The sequence below is a fragment of the Mirounga angustirostris genome, unplaced genomic scaffold (assembly GCF_029215605.1).
Source record: "Mirounga angustirostris isolate CCGP_5_RB_7025 unplaced genomic scaffold, mMirAng1.0.hap1 SCAF_17, whole genome shotgun sequence".
NCBI lineage: Eukaryota > Metazoa > Chordata > Mammalia > Carnivora > Phocidae > Mirounga > Mirounga angustirostris.
Genome location: NW_026991725.1, coordinates 31,374,340 through 31,392,540, shown reverse-complemented (window position 1 = coordinate 31,392,540; position 18,201 = coordinate 31,374,340). Strand labels below are relative to the sequence as shown.

The 18,201-nt window shown below is 56.4% G+C and overlaps 1 protein-coding gene across 3 annotated transcripts in view; it reads right to left on the bottom strand.

Moving 5' to 3' along the window:
* Window positions 1-18,201, bottom strand: part of MRC2 (mannose receptor C-type 2) — a 56,618-nt gene that overhangs the window by 15,329 nt on the left and 23,088 nt on the right. For 2 of the 3 annotated variants that reach the window (XM_045888697.3, XM_054510759.2), the window contains exons 2-9: window positions 7,827-8,228; window positions 6,750-6,923; window positions 6,403-6,567; window positions 6,072-6,185; window positions 5,538-5,681; window positions 2,721-2,909; window positions 2,413-2,567; window positions 1,391-1,498 (exon numbers count right to left, since the gene is read on the bottom strand). In XM_045888697.3, the coding sequence (XP_045744653.2) occupies window positions 1,391-1,498; window positions 2,413-2,567; window positions 2,721-2,909; window positions 5,538-5,681; window positions 6,072-6,185; window positions 6,403-6,567; window positions 6,750-6,923; window positions 7,827-8,228 (1,451 nt within the window). The remainder of the gene's footprint in view (window positions 1-1,390; window positions 1,499-2,412; window positions 2,568-2,720; window positions 2,910-5,537; window positions 5,682-6,071; window positions 6,186-6,402; window positions 6,568-6,749; window positions 6,924-7,826; window positions 8,229-18,201) is intronic. The other variant, XM_064583059.1, reaches the window with a different exon arrangement.

The following is an 18,201-nucleotide window of genomic DNA, read 5'->3' as shown; positions in this document are numbered from 1 at the left end:
ACTGAGCCACCCAGGCGCCTGCTCCTGCCTTTCAAAAGAGGAACTGAGGCTCAGAGAGATTAAGTGACTGGACTTTATACACAGACAGTACAAGGTGGAGCCCGGACTTGAACCCGCACCACAAAGGCTATGCCTGTCCTCACCACAGCCCTGCTCCTCCTAAGAGACACCAGGTGCCTGCCAGGGCCTTCACCTCCAGAAGCCCTTGAGATGGGAAGCCTTGGGGTAGATTCAAGGTTGGGAAAGAGACACAGCCCCTTGGGCAGGAGCCAGAGCAAAAGTGAAGCTGGGGGGCGGGGGGGGGGGGGTTGGATACCAGGGACGGGGGAGTGGTAGGACTGTGCTAAGATCCCAGCTCTCCCAGGGTATTAACTGGGGCTGCTCAACACTGCACACACAGTTCAGGTGGCCCTGGTGCCACGGCAGTTAGTCACTCGTCCTCACTCCCCTACCCCCAGCTCACCCAGGACAGGACAGAGCCCCTGGGCCAGTCCCTGCCCACACGGGCCCCTTGGACACTTCAGCAGGGCCCCTGTCTGCTCTCTCTCCTCCCCACTGCAAGTCATGCCCATTGTTGTTTCAGGCCCCTGCTCCTGGGGGAGAGCTTGGAGTTCATGTGAGGTGGGGTGCGGTAAGGGGGCTTACTCCAAAGGGAAACACAATGAAGAACCAGACTGGCAGCAAGGGGCTGGCAGGAGCATGGCCTTGGCAGATGGAGCCATCAGGGGCCAAAACACCATAAAGTGTCTTTTTTGAGCAACCTCCCCATATTCAGCCACACCACTTACACAGCTGCTTGGCTGAGGGCCAGGTTGTGGGGGGGGCCTGTGAGGGAGAGCCTGGGTCCATCACCCACCCACATCCTCATTCATACATGCACTGCCCCACTAACCCAGTCAGTCCTGATCCCCTCCCTCCGTGATGGTCTGGAAGCCCCTGGGGCTAGGAACACAAGGAAGGCGACACCAGAATGGCCTCGCTCCTCCAGAGGAGACAGACAAGCGCACGCTCTATCAGATGGCATGGTATGTGCCAGCAAAGACAGAGGTGGCAAAGCAGGACTGGGGTGCACCCCGGCAGCCTCACTCAGGTGATGACTTGGAGGTCTGCCCACACCCACCTCCTGTTCTCTGCTGCCTCTGGGAAGTAGCTTCTTCATGCAGAGTGGGGGTGGGGAGCTTTGCTTCCTCCCAACAGCCCCCACCCTACCGCACCCCACCTCATCCAGTGTCACCCTTTCTGGAACAGAGCAGTTTGGAGAGTAGGAAGAAGGGATGTGCCAAGCAAGGGAGGATGCCGTGGGAGGCTGCGGGACTCCATCTGCCCCCTCCCTCCCCAGGGAGCCCCTCTGGTTGGCCACACCCAGGGGCAGCTCCAGAAGCACCCTCACCTTCCGGCAGCCATGGTCCTCCTCGGCCGTCCCCTGGCTCAGCTGGCCTGCCTTCTTGCAGATGGACGGCAAGGACTGGTTGCAGGGACTATCGTTCCAACGACCTTCCTAGGGACACAGGATGAGGGAGCGTCTCAGCCCCCTCCCCCAAAGCCTTTGGTGAACCCGATTTTTAGACCTGCCCCTGCCTCCAACTTGAGCTCTGTGTGTTCCAGGCTGGCCTGTGTCCTCCGTCTCCTAGCCAGCAGCTTGTCCGCCTTCAGCTCCATCCAGAGGGCAAGGGTGTTTGTGTCCCAGCCCCCAGGAGAATGCCTGGCACGTGGCAGACACCCAACAAATAATTGTTTATAAATTTTTAAATAGCATCCCTTATGCCAGATGGCTCTAGCACCATAGTCCTGGCACTGTTTGCAGGATCCCACTGCAGAATGTCCTCTCTGTCCCTGGAGTCGGTACTCTGTCCCTCCGACTTTGTCTTTTTAAAGGGTCTCACGTCTGCCTGAAGCCCTCCAGCAATTCCTTCATCTACCCACAGGGCATGTGAGCCAAAGCGGCGGCAGACAGTCACCACCCCATCATGTCGGGAGGAGACAGGCCCCTGGGCTGGGTCGGGCTGCACAGGGCAGCCCTGCCAAAGGAGCAGGCCCATAAAATGCGGCTTCCAAAGCCACCTGCTGGCGGGGAGGAGGGAGAGCATTTGGCAGAGCAAGATGGTGCCAGGCAGCATCCTTAGGCCCCTTTGATCCTCCCAATGACGCTCTGAGGTCGGCGCTATTAGTGTTCCATTGACAGATGAGGAAACCAAGGCACAGAGAGGTTAAGAGACTTGCCCAAGGTGAGCCAGCTAGCCGGGGGCGGGGAGGATTCAGACCCTGGCAATCTCTCCACGCGGAAGGGAAGGGGTTGGTGGGGAAGTGGGGGCTTCTGAGAGGCAATGGGGGGGGTGGTTTGGAGGCAGGAACTGACAGTAGCACTCCTTCAGCCAGGGTGGCCCCAGGAGGCTGGGGAGAGGGGGTTCTCACCGGCCCCCAGATGGTGACACAGTCCTCCAGGCTGTCCCGGAAGTTGTTGGGCTCAAAGGGGTGCCAGTGGGTGAAGCTCACAAGGCTCCCATCAGACCACTCAAAATTCATCTGCAGTTTCAAGTCGTTGAGGCCGATCCACAGCTCCTCCACCTCTGGGGGCGAGAGGGGAGAGAGCGCACGGAGAGGTCAGCCTGGGCCACCAGCGGCGGACGGAGAGATGGCCCCAGGACCTCTCGGGCAGGACAGGACGGGCACTGAGGAGGCCCTGCCCTTGGGCCCGGAAGCGTGGACGAGCAGCCCCTCACCTTGCTTGATCTGCTTGGTGATGAACTCCAGCTCGGCCATGCTGTGGATGCTGAGCAGGTCGCCCCCGCCCCGCAGACATGCCTTCTTGGACTCGGGCCAGCTGCGCTTTTCGGCCTGCAGGCGATAGCAGTGGCCCTGGAAGGGCTGCCAGTTGGGCTCGCACTCCACCTTCACGTCGGCCCACACGTCTGCAGAGACCCACGAGGTACAGGTCAGGGAACGAGCCGCCCAGCCTGGGTGCCCCGACCCGCCGGGTGTCCCCTCGTCCCCACACCTGTTTCGGATCAGCCCAGGCCAACCGATGCGGAAAAGACCACACCCTCCAGGGAGGCTGGACGCCCAGAGGCAGAGCCCCAGGAGGTGGTGGCAGATTTCACCCAAGACAGGACTGATGGCCCCTCCGGTGATGGGGGGCGGCTTTCAGAAAGAGATGGTGGTGGGGGGACTCAGGTCAGACCAGCCCTGGGAGCCTCAGTTTCCTCCTCCCTAAATGGGGTTTCCTATTCTAGATTCAAACTTCGCTTATGTCCACCTTGCTTAATAAATGAAACCACTGTCACTGCCTAAAATAGCATATATTGAGTGTGGACTTGGTGCTGATGCTGGCAGTCCAGGATGAAGGGATGGGGCAGTGGGGCCCACCAGGCCAGCGGCCCAGGAAGTCACTGCCGACTGGAAGGAATCCCTTAGTGGGGATTTCTCCTCTTGCTCCTTCCCCGACCCGCTGGGCTCCACCCAGGGCTGTGAAACCCACCAGTAACGGGCTCTTCCTCACCCCTGCTTCCATGCATTTCAACCTCACTGTCTAGGACTGGGGTCCCAGAGCAGCTAAAGCGAACAAGCCCTCACTTGGGCCTTGGCAAGAGAAAACAAGACTTCACTGAACCACCCACAATGTCAGGCTTGGGCAGGATTCTGCCTGGCCAGGAGGGAAAGCATGTGCCCACTCGAAGCATCACCCCAGACTGGGATTCTGGGATCCACTCCATTCTGCGAGACGCTCCAGGGTCCAGCATACTGTTTCTCGGAGGCCCGGCAAAGTGGGGAGGGCTGAGCCTGAGCAGACTCGCTCCTGGGCTCAGGCTTGTCAATCATCTCCTCAGCCTCCCCAGCTAAGACCCAAGGCTGCCGCCATAGACAGAACCCAAGCTCAGACCTGAGGGGGCCTTCTTTGGCTGCTGGGTGGAGGGAAACTCAAGAAATGTGGATGCTTTGGGGGCACAATGGTGTCTGCCTTTGGAATGACATGCCTTGTGTGATGAGACCCAGAAGGCAGAACCCATCCAAAAAACCGCTCAGAGTGGGATGGAAGAGACAATCCACGGCCACAGACGTATCTGCAGATCCATGAGGCCCCACAGGAGACTTCCCCCAACAGCGGTCACACTGGGAAGATCTGGGGACAGAGGACTTGGTGAGGGGCCAGGCCTGCAGGGGGCCACGGATAGGCTAGGCTTGCCCGAAGGGGGGCCCTCCTTCCTTCGAAAAGCAGCTTCTGAGAGGACCTAGAATTGGTGCCTGCCGAAGACTCCCTCCTAGAACTGAGGTGCGCTAGATGCAGGGCGTCAATGTTGTAAACCTTTGCTCCTGACCCCTTAGGAGAGGAGGAGAGAAAGCAGTGGCCGGTGGTGGCCCTGAATCAATCTTTGGCAATACTTTAATGGTCTCTCTGTTAGCTCTTTACTTTCTGTGAGTCTGTGGATTTCTTCTGGGTTTGACGTATTTTCCTTGTTTAAAAAAAACAACAACACTCCCTCTTCGCCGTTCCCATGGTTACTGGACTACCAGAGTAGCCCTTCCAACCGACACTGATAAACATCCTCTGCCACGGATGGGCATGCTCCTTAGGGCCAGGCCAGGTCTCCAGACTTACAACAACCCTGCAAGGAGTCGGAGTTTATTCGCGATTTGCACTCAGAGACCGAGCTGCTTGCCCAAAGCCACATACCAGGGAGGGTCACGGTCCCCAAAGCAGTGCTGTGCCCATTGCCCCAAGAGCCATCTCTGTGAATCACAAATGGGAGCAAGACACTCCCTGGCTTAAAAACCTGCAGAGGCTCCCCACAGCCTACCTGGCCCCACCCAAACTGGACCCAGCAGCCAAGACCCTCCGGGGACTGGCTGTGACCTGCCTTTCTGAACTGCTCTCCTCCGCACGCCCTCTAAGTCAGCGCATCCCAGCTGCACCTGCACATGCATGGGGTGAGGATCTTAGGAAGTGCAGGTGAGGGGGCGGGGGCTGAGATTCTGCATTTATAACCGGCTCCCAGGGGATGCTATGCTGCTCCTCGGAAAACCACACTTTCAGGGATTAGAGTCTAGACTCCGACCAGACCGCAATGCTCACCAAACTGAAAGCTGCTGTATACTTCCATGCCTCTACGCCTTTGCAAGTGCCCTTCCCTCTGCCAGGAATGCCCTTCCCTCAAACCTCTTCATGACTTTTTAAACTTACAGTCAACTTCAAAGGCCCAGATCAAATGTCACTTCCACGAAACCCTTAACTCCCAGGACCTTATGCAGTTTCTTCTCTAGGTATTTCTTCTCCTCTAACATTGATTACACATATTTTTATAATGGCTCAGGACTCAGGCTATCCTAATTGTGTGTTGAAATGTCTGTTACCCTCCAGCAGAGTGTGACTACTGCGAGGACAGTGCGAATTGCCAGCATTTAACACAGTTCTCGACGAACGTTCTCGGGAAGAGTTAATGGAGCATTCCACTTGTCCCTCAGCCAGAGAGGATCAGAGTCCCCTCGTGCCACGGCCCCGGGGCCCCTCCCCGCCCCTGTGCCAGGCCCTGGGCTCGGCTCACCCGGAGGCGGGCGCTCGGCCGTGGCGTTGGGCTTCTTCTTGCACACATAGGGCAGCGCAATGCTGCAGTCGCGGTTCTGCCAGCCACCTGAGGACTCCGTGCGGATCACCCCGCAGTTCTCCTCGCTCGGGTTGTCCGGCTGATCTGTGGGGAGGGCAGGGCGCCAGCACCCCAGGAGAGAGGAACTCATACTCCGGCCCCTGGGCGCTCCTCGGAGCCTCCTGCCCTCAGGGTGGGGCTCACTGTCTCTCCTCCAACCCCCGGCCCATGTGGTCTGGAACCCTCCACCCAGTCCCGGTATGGGCCGACGCCTCCCTGGCCAGGCCTGAAATCCTGCGCGCTCCCCGAGCCCTGCGCCCCGAGGAGAGGGCATCGGGTTCTAGTGGGGCCCAGTCCAGGAGTGGAGGGGGGGTAGTGGGGGGCCTGCCCCGCCGCCCCGCCCCACACCACTGGACCAGGGCACCAGGAGGAATAAAGAGGCCAAAGGCCTTTGCAGCCCCCAGGCCGCCCTGCGCCCCGAACCCCAGGCCTCACCGCTCTCCCAGTTGAGGTACTTCAGGGGCGAGTTGTCGGACCACTGCCAGCCTCCACTGGTGTCCAGGTCGTTAAGGCCAATCCACAGTGTGGAGCTGTAGCCAGTGAGGAGCCCTGACCGCAGGATAGGCACGGTGAGGAGGGGACCGCCCCACCCTCGGCCCTCTCACTCTGCCCCCCACCAGTGGCCTCCCTGCCCCACCAGCAGAAAGGGCTCGGGGCCCTCCGAAGATGGGGAGCGGGTCTCAGGCTCCTTGCCTGCCCCCCCACCCCGGTGTGCCCCTGGGGGTCAGGCCCAGCACCCCTCCCCCCCAGTGCCTTGCCACCTCACCATTGATGTAGGTCTGCTCGTGGATCTCAGTGATGCTCAGCAGGTCTGCCCCCTGCTGCTCGCAACTGGCCCAGGCCTCCCTCCACGACAGCGTGGACTGGAAGTTAAACTGGTAGCAGCTGTCAGTCAGTTGGTCCTTGTCCCAGAAGGTCTCACAGTCATTACCTGCCACCACGACAACAGTCCCTCAAGGAGTGCAGAGGCCCTCACACACGCTGCTCCAGGCTACGAGGAGGGGCACCGTACCTATCACCCCAGTCCCGAAAGTTCCTCCACCCGCCCCGAGGCCCCTGCCGGTCAGCCTCCGCCGGGAGCCGCCTGGCCCACCCGGTCCACCCTGCTCTCACTCTTGATGGGGCAGAAGCCCCAGCGCTCGTCCTTGCCGTAGTCCTGGGTAGTGGCACACCACAGGTGCCCGTCCTCACGCCCCGTGCTGGTGCAGCTGTGGAACCACTGGTTGTCGTACTTGAAGGGGATGGTGCATGGCTTCCCGTGGGAGTTCCCCTGGATGGTGTAGACCTCTGCAGGAAGGGAGCCGGTCCCTTGGCGTCTGGACCCCAGAGGCTGCCCGCCCCCCTCCGCCCTCAGGGAAAATCCCCTGTCCCAGGGACCGACAAAGCGGTGCCCGAGGCTTTAAAGTCTCCCTCTGCCATTAGGTCAGCGCAGGAGCCTGGGAGAGGCCCCGCCGCGCATCCCCTAGGGCTGGGACGGGGTTCCCCGTAAAGCCTGTCCAAAAATCCAGCTGCCCCTCCCCCCAAGCTCCATCTCAGAACTCAGGATGTCTTACAGGAAAAGGACCCCCAGGACGGAGCTGTCCACCACGGAAAGCCCCGCACTGGGTGACTCGGGTCCCCGGTCACCCCTGCAAAATGGGGATCAAGACACCTATGGGAGGGGCGCCTGGGTGGCTCAGTCGTTAAGCGCCTGCCTTCGGCTCAGGTCATGATCCCAGGGTCCTGGGATCGAGCCCTGTGTGGGGCTCCCTGCTCGGCGGGGAGCCTGCTTCTCCTCTGTCTACCACTCTGCCTACTTGTGCTCTCTCTCTGTCAAATAAATAAATAAAATCTTAAAAAAAAAAAAAAAAAAGACACCTATGGGAGTTACTCTGGGGTCTACCCTGGAGCGCGGGCCTGGAAGGGAATTTTCATTTAATTTTACATTACACGCTTTTGTACCGTTTGAGGTCTTTACAAGCATGTAGTCCTTTTGTAGTGTCTTAAAAATAAATGCTTGGAAGTTTATTTTCTTAATTATTCCCACATGCTTCCCACTGCCATTACAGATAGGGCTGCCAAAGGTCAGCAGAGGCCAAAGGCCCTGTCACTCCTGCGTCTGTCTCTCTGTGGCTCCAGGCCTCCCACCCCTTCCCCGCAAGCAGCCTGACGCCGGGGGGCCCCACCCCTTCCCCGCAAGCAGCCTCTCACCATAGTAGGGCCTCGCGCACAGATCCTCATCGCTGCCGTAGATGCGCCACTGGCCACTGCGGGTCTGGTCGCCGCGCTCGGGGCCGCCAGCCTTGGACGTGTTGCCACTGCGACCCCCCAGGAGCTGGGACAGCTGGTCACCCAGCGTGCGACAGTGCCAGCGAAGATTCAGTGCCTCCCGGTCACATTCGTACAGGCCCAGGGAGGCTGTGGAGTTGGTGCCCGGCCAGCCTGTGCCCAGGCACTGCATGGTGCCCAGGCTGAAGAGCCGGTTTCGGGAGACCCACTTCCAGCGCTGGGCGGGGAGACTGGCGTTGCAGGCTGGGGAGACTCTGACTTGCCCACCCTGGGCCTCCAGGCAGCCCTGCAGTCCGTGGCTGAAGATGAGGAAGACGTTGGGCTCTGGAAGGGAAGGCGGGACATGAAGCCGTCACAGGGGCTCTCTGGGCTGGTGGCTCCCGATGGCCAGTGCCACCTTCAGACGCTGCCCCCGAGCCTGGCGCTGGGTTGTGAGCCCTCTCTCATATGGTAAATCACTCAGTCCTCACCCCCAACACTCTGGGGTCGGGGGGAGAGGCAGTGCCACCCTCCTGTGCCCAGAGAGCTGAGGCTGGCCATGCCCCGCTCAACCTAGAGGCAGCACTCAGCCCTCCGTCCCACCTGCAAAAGCAAACCCAACTCCACATGGCAGGCTGCGTACTGTATGCTTTCCCAAAGGCCTTAGGAGGAGCAGTGGAGGTACTAACCTCACACGGCACGTTGCAACTTTATCCCAATCTCTGTGACATAGAGTGGTTTTCCCACCAAAGTTCCTCTCTGGGCTGCCATCATTTGCCTTGTTCTTCCCCTTTGCCTCTCAGCTCCCCTGGCTCCTTCCTTTCCTGACTTCTACACTTGACCTTAGCCAAAAGGCCGAGAAGCGATTCCTTTCCTGACTTCCAGAATCTTCCCAACACACACACCCCCATATCCAACTGTTCACGCCTCCCATAACCATGTCACACCTTACTTTGTAAGCAGCATTTAGCTCTATATAGGGCATCCCCCAATCCTGCATCGTGTCACCCATCACCTCACTGTGCAGACACTCCAGGGAAGGCAGAGGAATCCAACCTGCGCCCAAGCACGCTGACTTTACAGATTAAGAAATCGAGACGTAAATGTATGGAAAGTAGATAGTGGTTGCCTGGGGCTGGGCTGAGGGTGATGGGAATGGGACTGCTAAAGGGTACAGGGTTTCTTTTGGGGTGATGAAAATGTTCTAAAGTTAGATTGTTGTGATAGCTGCTAAATTCTGTGAATAGAGTAAAACCCAATTAATTGTACATTTTAAATGGATGAGTTCTTTGATATGTGAATTTTATCTCAGTAAAGCTGGGAGAGAGGAGGAGGGAGGGAGGGGAAGGAAGGAAGGAGAGAAGGAAGAAAGGAAGGGAGGGAGGGTAGGAAGGATAAAAAAGAGAAACATGGTTAGTTTAGAGAAGTGACCTGCTCAGTGTCACGTAGCCAGGAAGCAAACACCCACGTAGCCAGGCCTGACACCCACGTCTCAGCACCTTCTACTTGTTCCCAGGCTGCCGCTGAAGTACACAACATACACCCAGCACGTCCCTTTGCAACCATTAGCCGCTAGCCCCTCAGGATAATTTCCATGTCTTGAAGGCATGAGTCTGACTGCCAGGGCTCAAACCCCAGCTCGTGACTTGGGCAAGTTGCATTACCTGTCTCTGACTCAATTTCCTCATCAGACTACCATGGAGATTAAATGAGAGACTACATGTCAAGTGTTTGGGACAGGGTCTGGCACATGGTAAGAGCACTGTAAATTACTGTGGTTGCCATGACAATGATTACTCTTCCATGTTACATGCAGAGAAATTGACTAAGGGTAGTGAAATGATTTGACCAGTCACGAGGCTAGTCAGAGATGGAGCTGAAATTTGGTCCCGGTCTTCGGAGTCCAAACCTCAAGCTCCTTCTGTTCCACCATGGCCTTATCATCCTTCTTTAATCTGTTCTCCATGTCCAGCCAGGATGATTTTTAAAAGATGTAAATAAGTTTCCAAAAAAATTATTTTTATTTTTATATATATATACATTTTTAAAGATTTTATTTATTTATTTGAAAGAGAGAGAGAGAGCATGAGCGGGGGCGGGGGGTGGAAGGGCAGAAAGAGGGAGAAGCAGACTCCCCACTGAGCAGGGAACCTGATGCGGGGCTTGATCCCAGGATCCCGGGCAGCCACCTAAATGATTGAGCCACCCAGGTGCCCCAAAGTACCAACAATTTATAAAAATGATATTGGAGTGTTGAAAGTCATAAAGGAAACAGTGATGAATTCAGTGACATAATAATCTTTTTCATGGCAAAAAAATACCATAAACAAAGCCAGAGTTCCAATGACAAAAAAATATATAACTTATTGGTGGTAAATAGCTTATTCCCTAATATAAGTTTCCTGTAAGTCTCCCTCCAGCTTAAAGCCCTTCAAAGGCAATTCATCACTCTTCAAATAAAATTCAAACTTCTTACCATGAGCCACAGATCCCATATGGTGTGGTCCTGCCTACCAGTCTGATCCTGGATCACACTATTTCCCCTCGCTCAAGTCACATTGCCCTCCTTGCCCTTCCTTGAACAGGGATTGGTACTTCCTTCTTTTCTTTTCCTTTTTTTTTTTTTAAAGATTTTATTTATTTATTTGAGAGAGAGAGAATGAGAGAGAGCACATGAGAAGGGGGAAGGTCAGAGGGAGAAGCAGAGTCCCCGCCGAGCAGGGAGCCCGATGCGGGACTCGATCCCGGGACTCCAGGATCGTGACCTGAGCCGAAGGCAGTCACTTAACCAACTGAGCCACCCAGGCGCCCTCCTTTTTTTTTTTTTTTTAAGTAATCTCTACACCCAACAGGGGGCTCCAGCTCACAACCCCAAATCCAAGAGTCGCAAGCACCCCAGGCTTGGTACTTTCTTGCCTCAAGGCCCTTGCACGGTTTCCTCTGCCTGGTATTTCACTTTTCAAAAAAGTCACATCTTTATTTTTTTTTTAAGGATTGATTGATTGATTTTAGAGAGAGAGAGAGCACACATGCGAGTGCTCGAGCAGGGGGAGGGGCAGAGGGAGAGGGAGAGAATCCTCAAGCAGACTCCCCACTGAGTGCGAAGCCTGACACGGGGCTCTATCCTAGGACCCTTAGATCATGACCCGAGCCAAAATCAAGAGCTGAATGCTTTTTTTTTTTTTTAAGATTTTATTTATTTATTTGAGAGAGAGAGAGAACACATGAGAGGGGATAGGGTCAGAGGACGAAGCAGACTCCCTGTTGAGCAGGGAGCCCGATGCGGGACTCGATCCAGGGACTCCAGGATCATGACCTGAGCCGAAGGCAGTCGCTTAACCAACTGAGCCACCCAGGCGCCCTAAGAGCTGAATGCTTAACTGACTGAGCCATCCAGGCGCTCCAAACGTCCCGTCTTTAAAGAGGCCCTTCTGACATCATCTAAAGTAGCCACCCAGTTACTCTCTATCATATTGTTGGATTGTAGTTCTCTTCACAATATTTATTATAATCTGATTTTTTTTCAACATCTGGGTTATCTGTGTTTGTCTACTGATTATTTTTTCTCTTGATTAGGGGTCAATTTTTCCAGCTGCCTGCATGTCTAGTAATTTTTGTTACATACTGGACATTATGGATAATGTTATAAAGAGTCTGGATTTCTTTTTTTTTTTTTTTTTTTTGTATACAGGATGTTGTGGATGACATGTTACAGGGAGTCTGGATTTTTTTTATCTTCCTACAAAGAATGTTGAGTTTTGTTTTGGCAGGCAGTTAAATTACTGGTGGATCATCTTGATCCTGTAGAGGCTTGGTTTTAGGCTTTACTAGGGTGGGGTTGTTTTGGTTTGCCTTTAGTCTTAGGGTGTGGCTGTTAGCCTTGGGTTTAATCATAAGGTGAGACCCTTCTGGAGTTTCAAAGGAAAACCTTAGGCAATGATCAAGCCCCTCTAACTTGGTGGAACATGAATTCCAGACTCTGTTTCCTCAGCACCAGGCAGCATCTGAAACCTCTGCCTCTCTTCTGTTTTCTTGTTGGGTTTCTTAATGCCTCACCCCACCCAGGCACAGTTTATTAGTTGCCAAGGATTTGAGGAGAATTGGTAAGAGAACACCATTATGGCTCCTTCCTTGCCAGGATTTTCCCTCTTGATTTTTAGCTTTTCTGGTAGCCCTAAACAGTGACCAGTAGGACTACCACTTTCAGTTTGAGGTCCTCAAATGGGGCAGTGCTCTCAGGGGGAGTCACTGCTTAAATGAACCCCTCACCCCACCTGCTTCTTTTCTTTCAGAGACAGTTTCCTCCCCAGCATCTGGCTGTTTTTAATTGCTCTCAAACCATGGTATTTTATATTACATCCTTTGTCTATAAGTCCCCTTGGCCAGAGAGTTAGACTGGTGCAAGCTACCCTGCAATTTCCAGAAGCAGAACTCGTTATCTGACATGCTTCTATTTTGTGTGTCTCTCCTCTGGTTCATAAGCTCCCAAGGACTCTCTGTCTTTCCCACCACTGTATCCGAAGCACCTACAATTCTGCCTGACACACAGTAATGCTTCATAAATACTGGATGAACACATGAATGAATGAAGGAATGAATGAATGAGTGAATCTCCTGCCTAGGTAATAATCACAACCAGTTCATCAATCTTTCTGTTCCCTGTCCCAGCTGCCAAATTAATTTTCCTAAAACAGAGGCTCCACAGCTCCTGTCACCTAGTGCTTAAAACACCATGGTAGGGGCGCCTGGGTGGCTCAGTCGTTAAGCATCTGCCTTCGGCTCAGGTCATGATCCCAGGGTCCTGGGATCGAGCCCCTCATTGGGCTCCCTGCTCAGCGGGAAGCCTGCTTCTCCCTCTGCCTCTGTCCCTATGCCCACTTGTGTGCATGCTCTCTCTTTTTCTTTCAAATAAATAAATAAATAAATCTTTAAAACATAAAAAAAATAAAACACCATGGTAAGGAGGCTGGTGGGGCAGGGACATTGGTCTGCTATATTCTTCAACGCCAGCATGGGGGTCCTCTCTGCCCCCTCCCCTCAACCTGCTCCTTCCTTTCCAGCCACCCTCTAGAGCCATAAACTGGCCCCAGGACTTGATCCAGGACTGTCTAAGCCTCCTCTAAGGACTGGGTATTTGATTCTCAGAAACTCCCTTCCAGTGAGGACAGTCGGTGGTAACAGAAAGTAGCCCTCGGCAGGGGGTAGGGAAAGGGCCTGGGACCGGAAAAGGGAGAAAACAGTGCTTGCTTTTATAGATGTTTCTCAGAGATAGGACTGGACAGTGCAGCCCCAAAATGTCACAGGAGCCCACAGCAGCCCAGGGGGTAGAACCCTCGCTCCCCCCGCCACAACCAGGAAACCCACACATGGGCTGAAACAGTCCAACCAGGCTGCGCAGCCGTAATAAGCAGCAAATGAAGGGTCTGAAAGAGGTCTGTGCCAGTCAGAAGAGATAGTCCCAGGATCAGGCCACCTGCCCCTCACTTGACAGATAAGGAAACTGAGGCCCAGAGAGGGGAAGAGATTAGGATGCCCAATTGCAGTACTGTTCAAGGCCTGTTTCTTCCTCTGCCACATGAATCACGGCTGCAAGTCCCCTCCTTCCTCTGATGTCCTAGGTTCTGGGTACAAATGCACAGATCTTCCTGGGGTGCCTACTATGCGTGGGGCACATCCCAGGCAACGCTGGGGCCATGAGGAAAAACACAGCACTGTCCTAGTTAGAGAAGAACAGTGGGTTCAGACACCGCAGGACATGAGGCAAACAAGCCCTTAAAATCCAGGTGTCTGGGGGCGTAGGAGGGAGCTGAGCCTTCTGGGGGCGGGGAGGCTCTCTGAAGACAATGAGGGTCTGGAGGAGGCAGGGGTGAAGAATGCAAGTCGAAGAACTGCCTTGGCAGCAAATGAGAAAAGAACAAGGAATTTGGGAGCTGAGGGGAGGAATGCAGGAGAGCTACAAAGCAAAGGGGAGGCTGAGGAGGGTTCTCGGAGGTGGATCCCGGGGACTCTGCCAAACTGCGGGCTGGGGGAGGCTCTTGGGAGAGCATTTTCCACCCAAAGTCTAGAGGTGTGCCTGGGCCCTCGCGGAAAGGAGGCTCTTTCTCCAGGGCCCAATGCAGGAAGAGATCAAGCCCAGCCTTGGCCGAGGTGGAAATGCTAAGGGGGAGATGGAAGGGCACAAAGGCGTGTTGAGAACAGACTGTCTTCTTCGCACCCCCGTGCTCAGCCAGCGCACACATGAAGTGGCAGAGGGAGCTCGGGGCACAGACGCCTGGCGCCCCCGTCCTGGGAAGGACCCCTCCAGTCTTACCCACCCCGTAGCCTCACTCCACATGCCTGGGAAGCATCGGGTGTCGCTGCAGGGAGTGGAAATGCCCCTCACTAGGGATGTGGCATGTCCCTCATCAAGGACAAAGATGACCTGCATTTTGTTGGCAACCACCCCATGCCCAGCACAGTGCCGTGCACCAGATTGTGTGGCTCCTTAGGTTTTTGTTCAATAAATGAACAAATAAATGAATGAAACCAGGCAGGGAACTGTGCGTTGAGCACATCCATCAGTTCATTCATTCAACAACTGTGTGTTGAGACTTTCACAGGTACCAGGCAGGGTACCAGGCACTGAGAGTACCGTGGTGAGCAACAGAGAACAACCCATCACCATATGGTCTGGTAGGCACGGGGCTCCCCATGGAAGATCTGGGGATCGTAAGAGAATCCTTGAACCTCACTGAACTGCCCTTAGTCTCTGGCCTTTGTTTCTGTCTGCCCAACAAACGTCCCATCGCTTCTTCTTCTTATTTATAATTTCCTTGCACTGCGCTCTGGCTACGTGAGTGGACGCGAAGTCTCACTCCTGGCCAGTAAGAGTGGCCACCCCCCAGGCACAGTGACTGGGTACATAACTCAAACAGGGCTGATGGGAGGCCTCCCCTGGAATGTGTGGTCTTCTCTCTCTGCGGAGATCGTGAAACTGGGGCTGCCAATGGCCATGTTTCCTGCCACGAGGGAAAGACCTTCCTGCTACAGACAAGAACGGAGACACTCCAGAAAGAGACACAGCTGAGCAATGGAAGGGTGAGGAAGCGGGTCGTCCTGTGCAGAACACTCAGTCCCAGACCCTGCGTTCCTGTGGCTCTTCGTCCAGCCTGTGAATCACACTCGGGCTCATCTGCAGCCACATTCCCCTGTTGTGCTGGGTTTGTCTGCACTGGGTTTCTGTCCGTGGAACTGAAAGAATCCTGACAAACACACAACCCTATGTCTTGGAGCCAGAGACTTTCTCCCAGCCTCCTTAACTCCCCGGAGGCTGTCCTTCCAGGATTCCCTCTGACCCTCAGACCAGCAAATGAGCCGCCCGAGCTCATCAGAGGAGGCCTTGGAGGCCACATCTCCACCCCAGCCTCCTGATCACCCTTCTGGCTGCTCCCCTGGAGGCTCTCTCACTCATGCAGATGACACAGCTTTCTGAAGCACTGTACTTGGTCCTCCGGGGGGAATTAAACAATCCGGCCTCTGGCCTCCTGACATTTGCAATGAGGCTGGAGGGGCAGAACTCGGGAAGCAATCCATGACAAAGTTACAAGCAACACATCAGCAAGTGTGCAGAACTGCCAGGTCCAATTCATACTGCGCGGCTAGGGGGGAAGGTGTCAGACAGAAAGGATTTTCCAGGTAACGGACATCTAACAGGAATCATTCTGCTGCAACGTTCGCGCTTCCTTGCTTCTCAGACATCCGGGTCATCACCCTGGACATTTATGCCTGTGCTCAGAGGCAACCGGGTTTTAAAAGCTATGTGCCTGACGCTGAGTAGCTAACGTCTCCTCCCTCCTTGTTGACCGTCACTGTGGCCTCTTTTCCTTTCCCATCTGCTGTAAGGTACACGCAGTGCTTTTGGTGGAGTCCTGAGGCTGAGTGCAGAGGCTCAGAACTGTCTGTCTCTCGGGAGCAAACCTCTCAGCTGTCCCAGCGGCTTCCGGGACTCCGTCCAGCAGTGAAGGCAGCCAGAGGTCTGACCTCGGATAAGACGGCTGCTCTCCATTACAAGTGAAAGACATCGTGCCGAAGGAAGCAGAGGGGAAGTTAATTCTAGCAGCGTGCCTGGCACTCAGCAGACTCTCAATAAAATCTGCTGAATGGGACGCATATCGAGCAAAAGCCCGAGAGGCACCAGCCGGGACAAGAACAAAGGAGGATGTGCCAAGGTGGGGGAATGGCAGGAGCAGAGACCAGGGGACCCAGCGACCAGCCTGGCTCCGCTCCTAGGGACCAACACTGGGGGCTGACCACATTCGGTCCTCCAGGGCATGGCAGGGTGAGCGCCATTACTGAGCCTCTCTGCAGTCGGCCCCCCTCCTCAGCCTCCTCAGGCCATGCAGAGGCAAAGGGTCATCCCAGGGAGAGCTAGGGGCCGCAGGGCCACCAGCCAAGAGCAGCAGCTGTTTTCAATAAGCCGTTTGGCCCTGAGGCCAGGCCTGGAAATGTCCCTGAGTCAGCAGAAGCTGCCAGCCCCGCCCTGTTGAAGGGCCAACCCTGGGGACCCAGCACCCCACCCTGCCCCACCTTCTGCTGGAGGCTCCATCCATGTCCATGCGCACACTGGACCTGGATGGGGTGGGGGTGGGGAGCGGGGCATCCCTTCCATAGAGCGCAGGGCAGTTACATGACATGGAGGCTCGATGCCCTGTCCAACTTTGCAATATCCCCACCCAAATGCTGGGCTCTTGTGGGCTTCTGAGTACGCTCCACCCTCCAAGCTTTTCACACTCTCCTCCCTCCTCCCAGCTGCATTCCAGCCAGGCCAAACTGCCTGCTCTCCATTGCTTAAAGTGCATGTGACTCCACTGGGCTCATACAGCCCCGTGTGCTACTGTCACACGTGTGTGCACTGTGTCTCTCCCTCGCCCCCTTCTCCCTCACTCCCTCCAGCCATGGTGAGCTCCCTCTATCACTTATTTCTAGAGATGCTCTTCTTCCCCCTTGCAAAATGTGACAGGCTCCGTTTCAGGAAGACGTTAAAGCAAACTCTGAACAGGGAATGGGTTAAGAGGTGGGCTTGTCACCTCCACCTAATAAATGCAAAAGAGAGGCGATGTGAAGGGGGTGCTGGAAAACGGGATTATACATAAAATCAGAAAGACAATTTTCACCCTCTGCCGGGTCCCCTGGGTCCCCAAGGTCGTGCCGGCTGACTAGGGCTGGCCCCTGGGGCTCTCTGGGAACGCAAATACTCACCGGCCCTGGCCTCCCCCTTGGCGATTTAGTGGTTTTTAATCTCACCCTCTGCTAGCTTTTGTCTCCTCAAACCAAAGCATCACAATCTTTGCGGCCTGTCCTCTCCCCGGCCCCATCTTGCAGAATGAAACGGGGGTGCCGCCGGACCCCGACAGAAGCAATCTCGCCTCCAAGCTCGGGTCCGACCGTCCGCTCCCAGGCAGTTCCTCTGCCCTTTCCCCAGCTCTCCTCCTCACCCCAGCATCACAGGGGCGGACGACCCCTTCCTCCTCACCCCGCCCGCAGGACCTGAGGCGCAGGGAGCCGCCGGCCCTCGGAGTTCTAGGTCTGCGCTGTCGCGCCCCCCCCGCCTCGGTGCACCCCCTTTCTCGGCCACGCGCCCCCCTCTTTGCGCCCCCGTCCTCGGCCACGCGCCCCCCTCCTCGGTGCGCCCCCCTGTCCTCGGCCACGCGCCCCCCTCGGTACGCCCCCTTCCTCGGCCACGCGCCCCCCTCGGTGAGCCCCCGTCCTCGGCCACGCGCCCCCCCTCGGTGCGCCCCCGTCCTCGGCCACGCGCCCCCCCTCGGTGCACCCCCTTTCTCGGCCACGCGCCCCCCTCTTTGCGCCCCCGTCCTCGGCCACGCGCCCCCCTCCTCGGTGCGCCCCCCTGTCCTCGGCCACGCGCCCCCCTCGGTACGCCCCCTTCCTCGGCCACGCGCCCCCCCCCTCGGTGCGCCCCCGTCCTCGGCCACGCGCCCCCCTCCTCGGTGCGCCCTCCTTCTTGGCCGCACGCCCCTCCTCGGTGTGCCCCCGTCCCCAGCCGTGCGCCCCCCTCGGTGCGCCCCCCGTCCTCGGCCGCGCGCCTCCTCCGCGAGGTGTCGCCCCCTCGCCGGCGCCCCCTCTCGGCAGCGCTCCCCAGAGCGTTCCCGCGCGGGGCCTCCCTCCCCGATCCCCGCGGCGAGGTCAGCCGACTCCCCGGCCCGGTCCGCGAACGGCGGGTCTGAGAGGCCCGCAGCCCCGGCGCCGTCTGCTAGCCCGAAGCCAAAATAAACAGTCCAAAGCCACTTCCTTCCCCAGGGGGCCGCTTTCACCACGCCGGCGG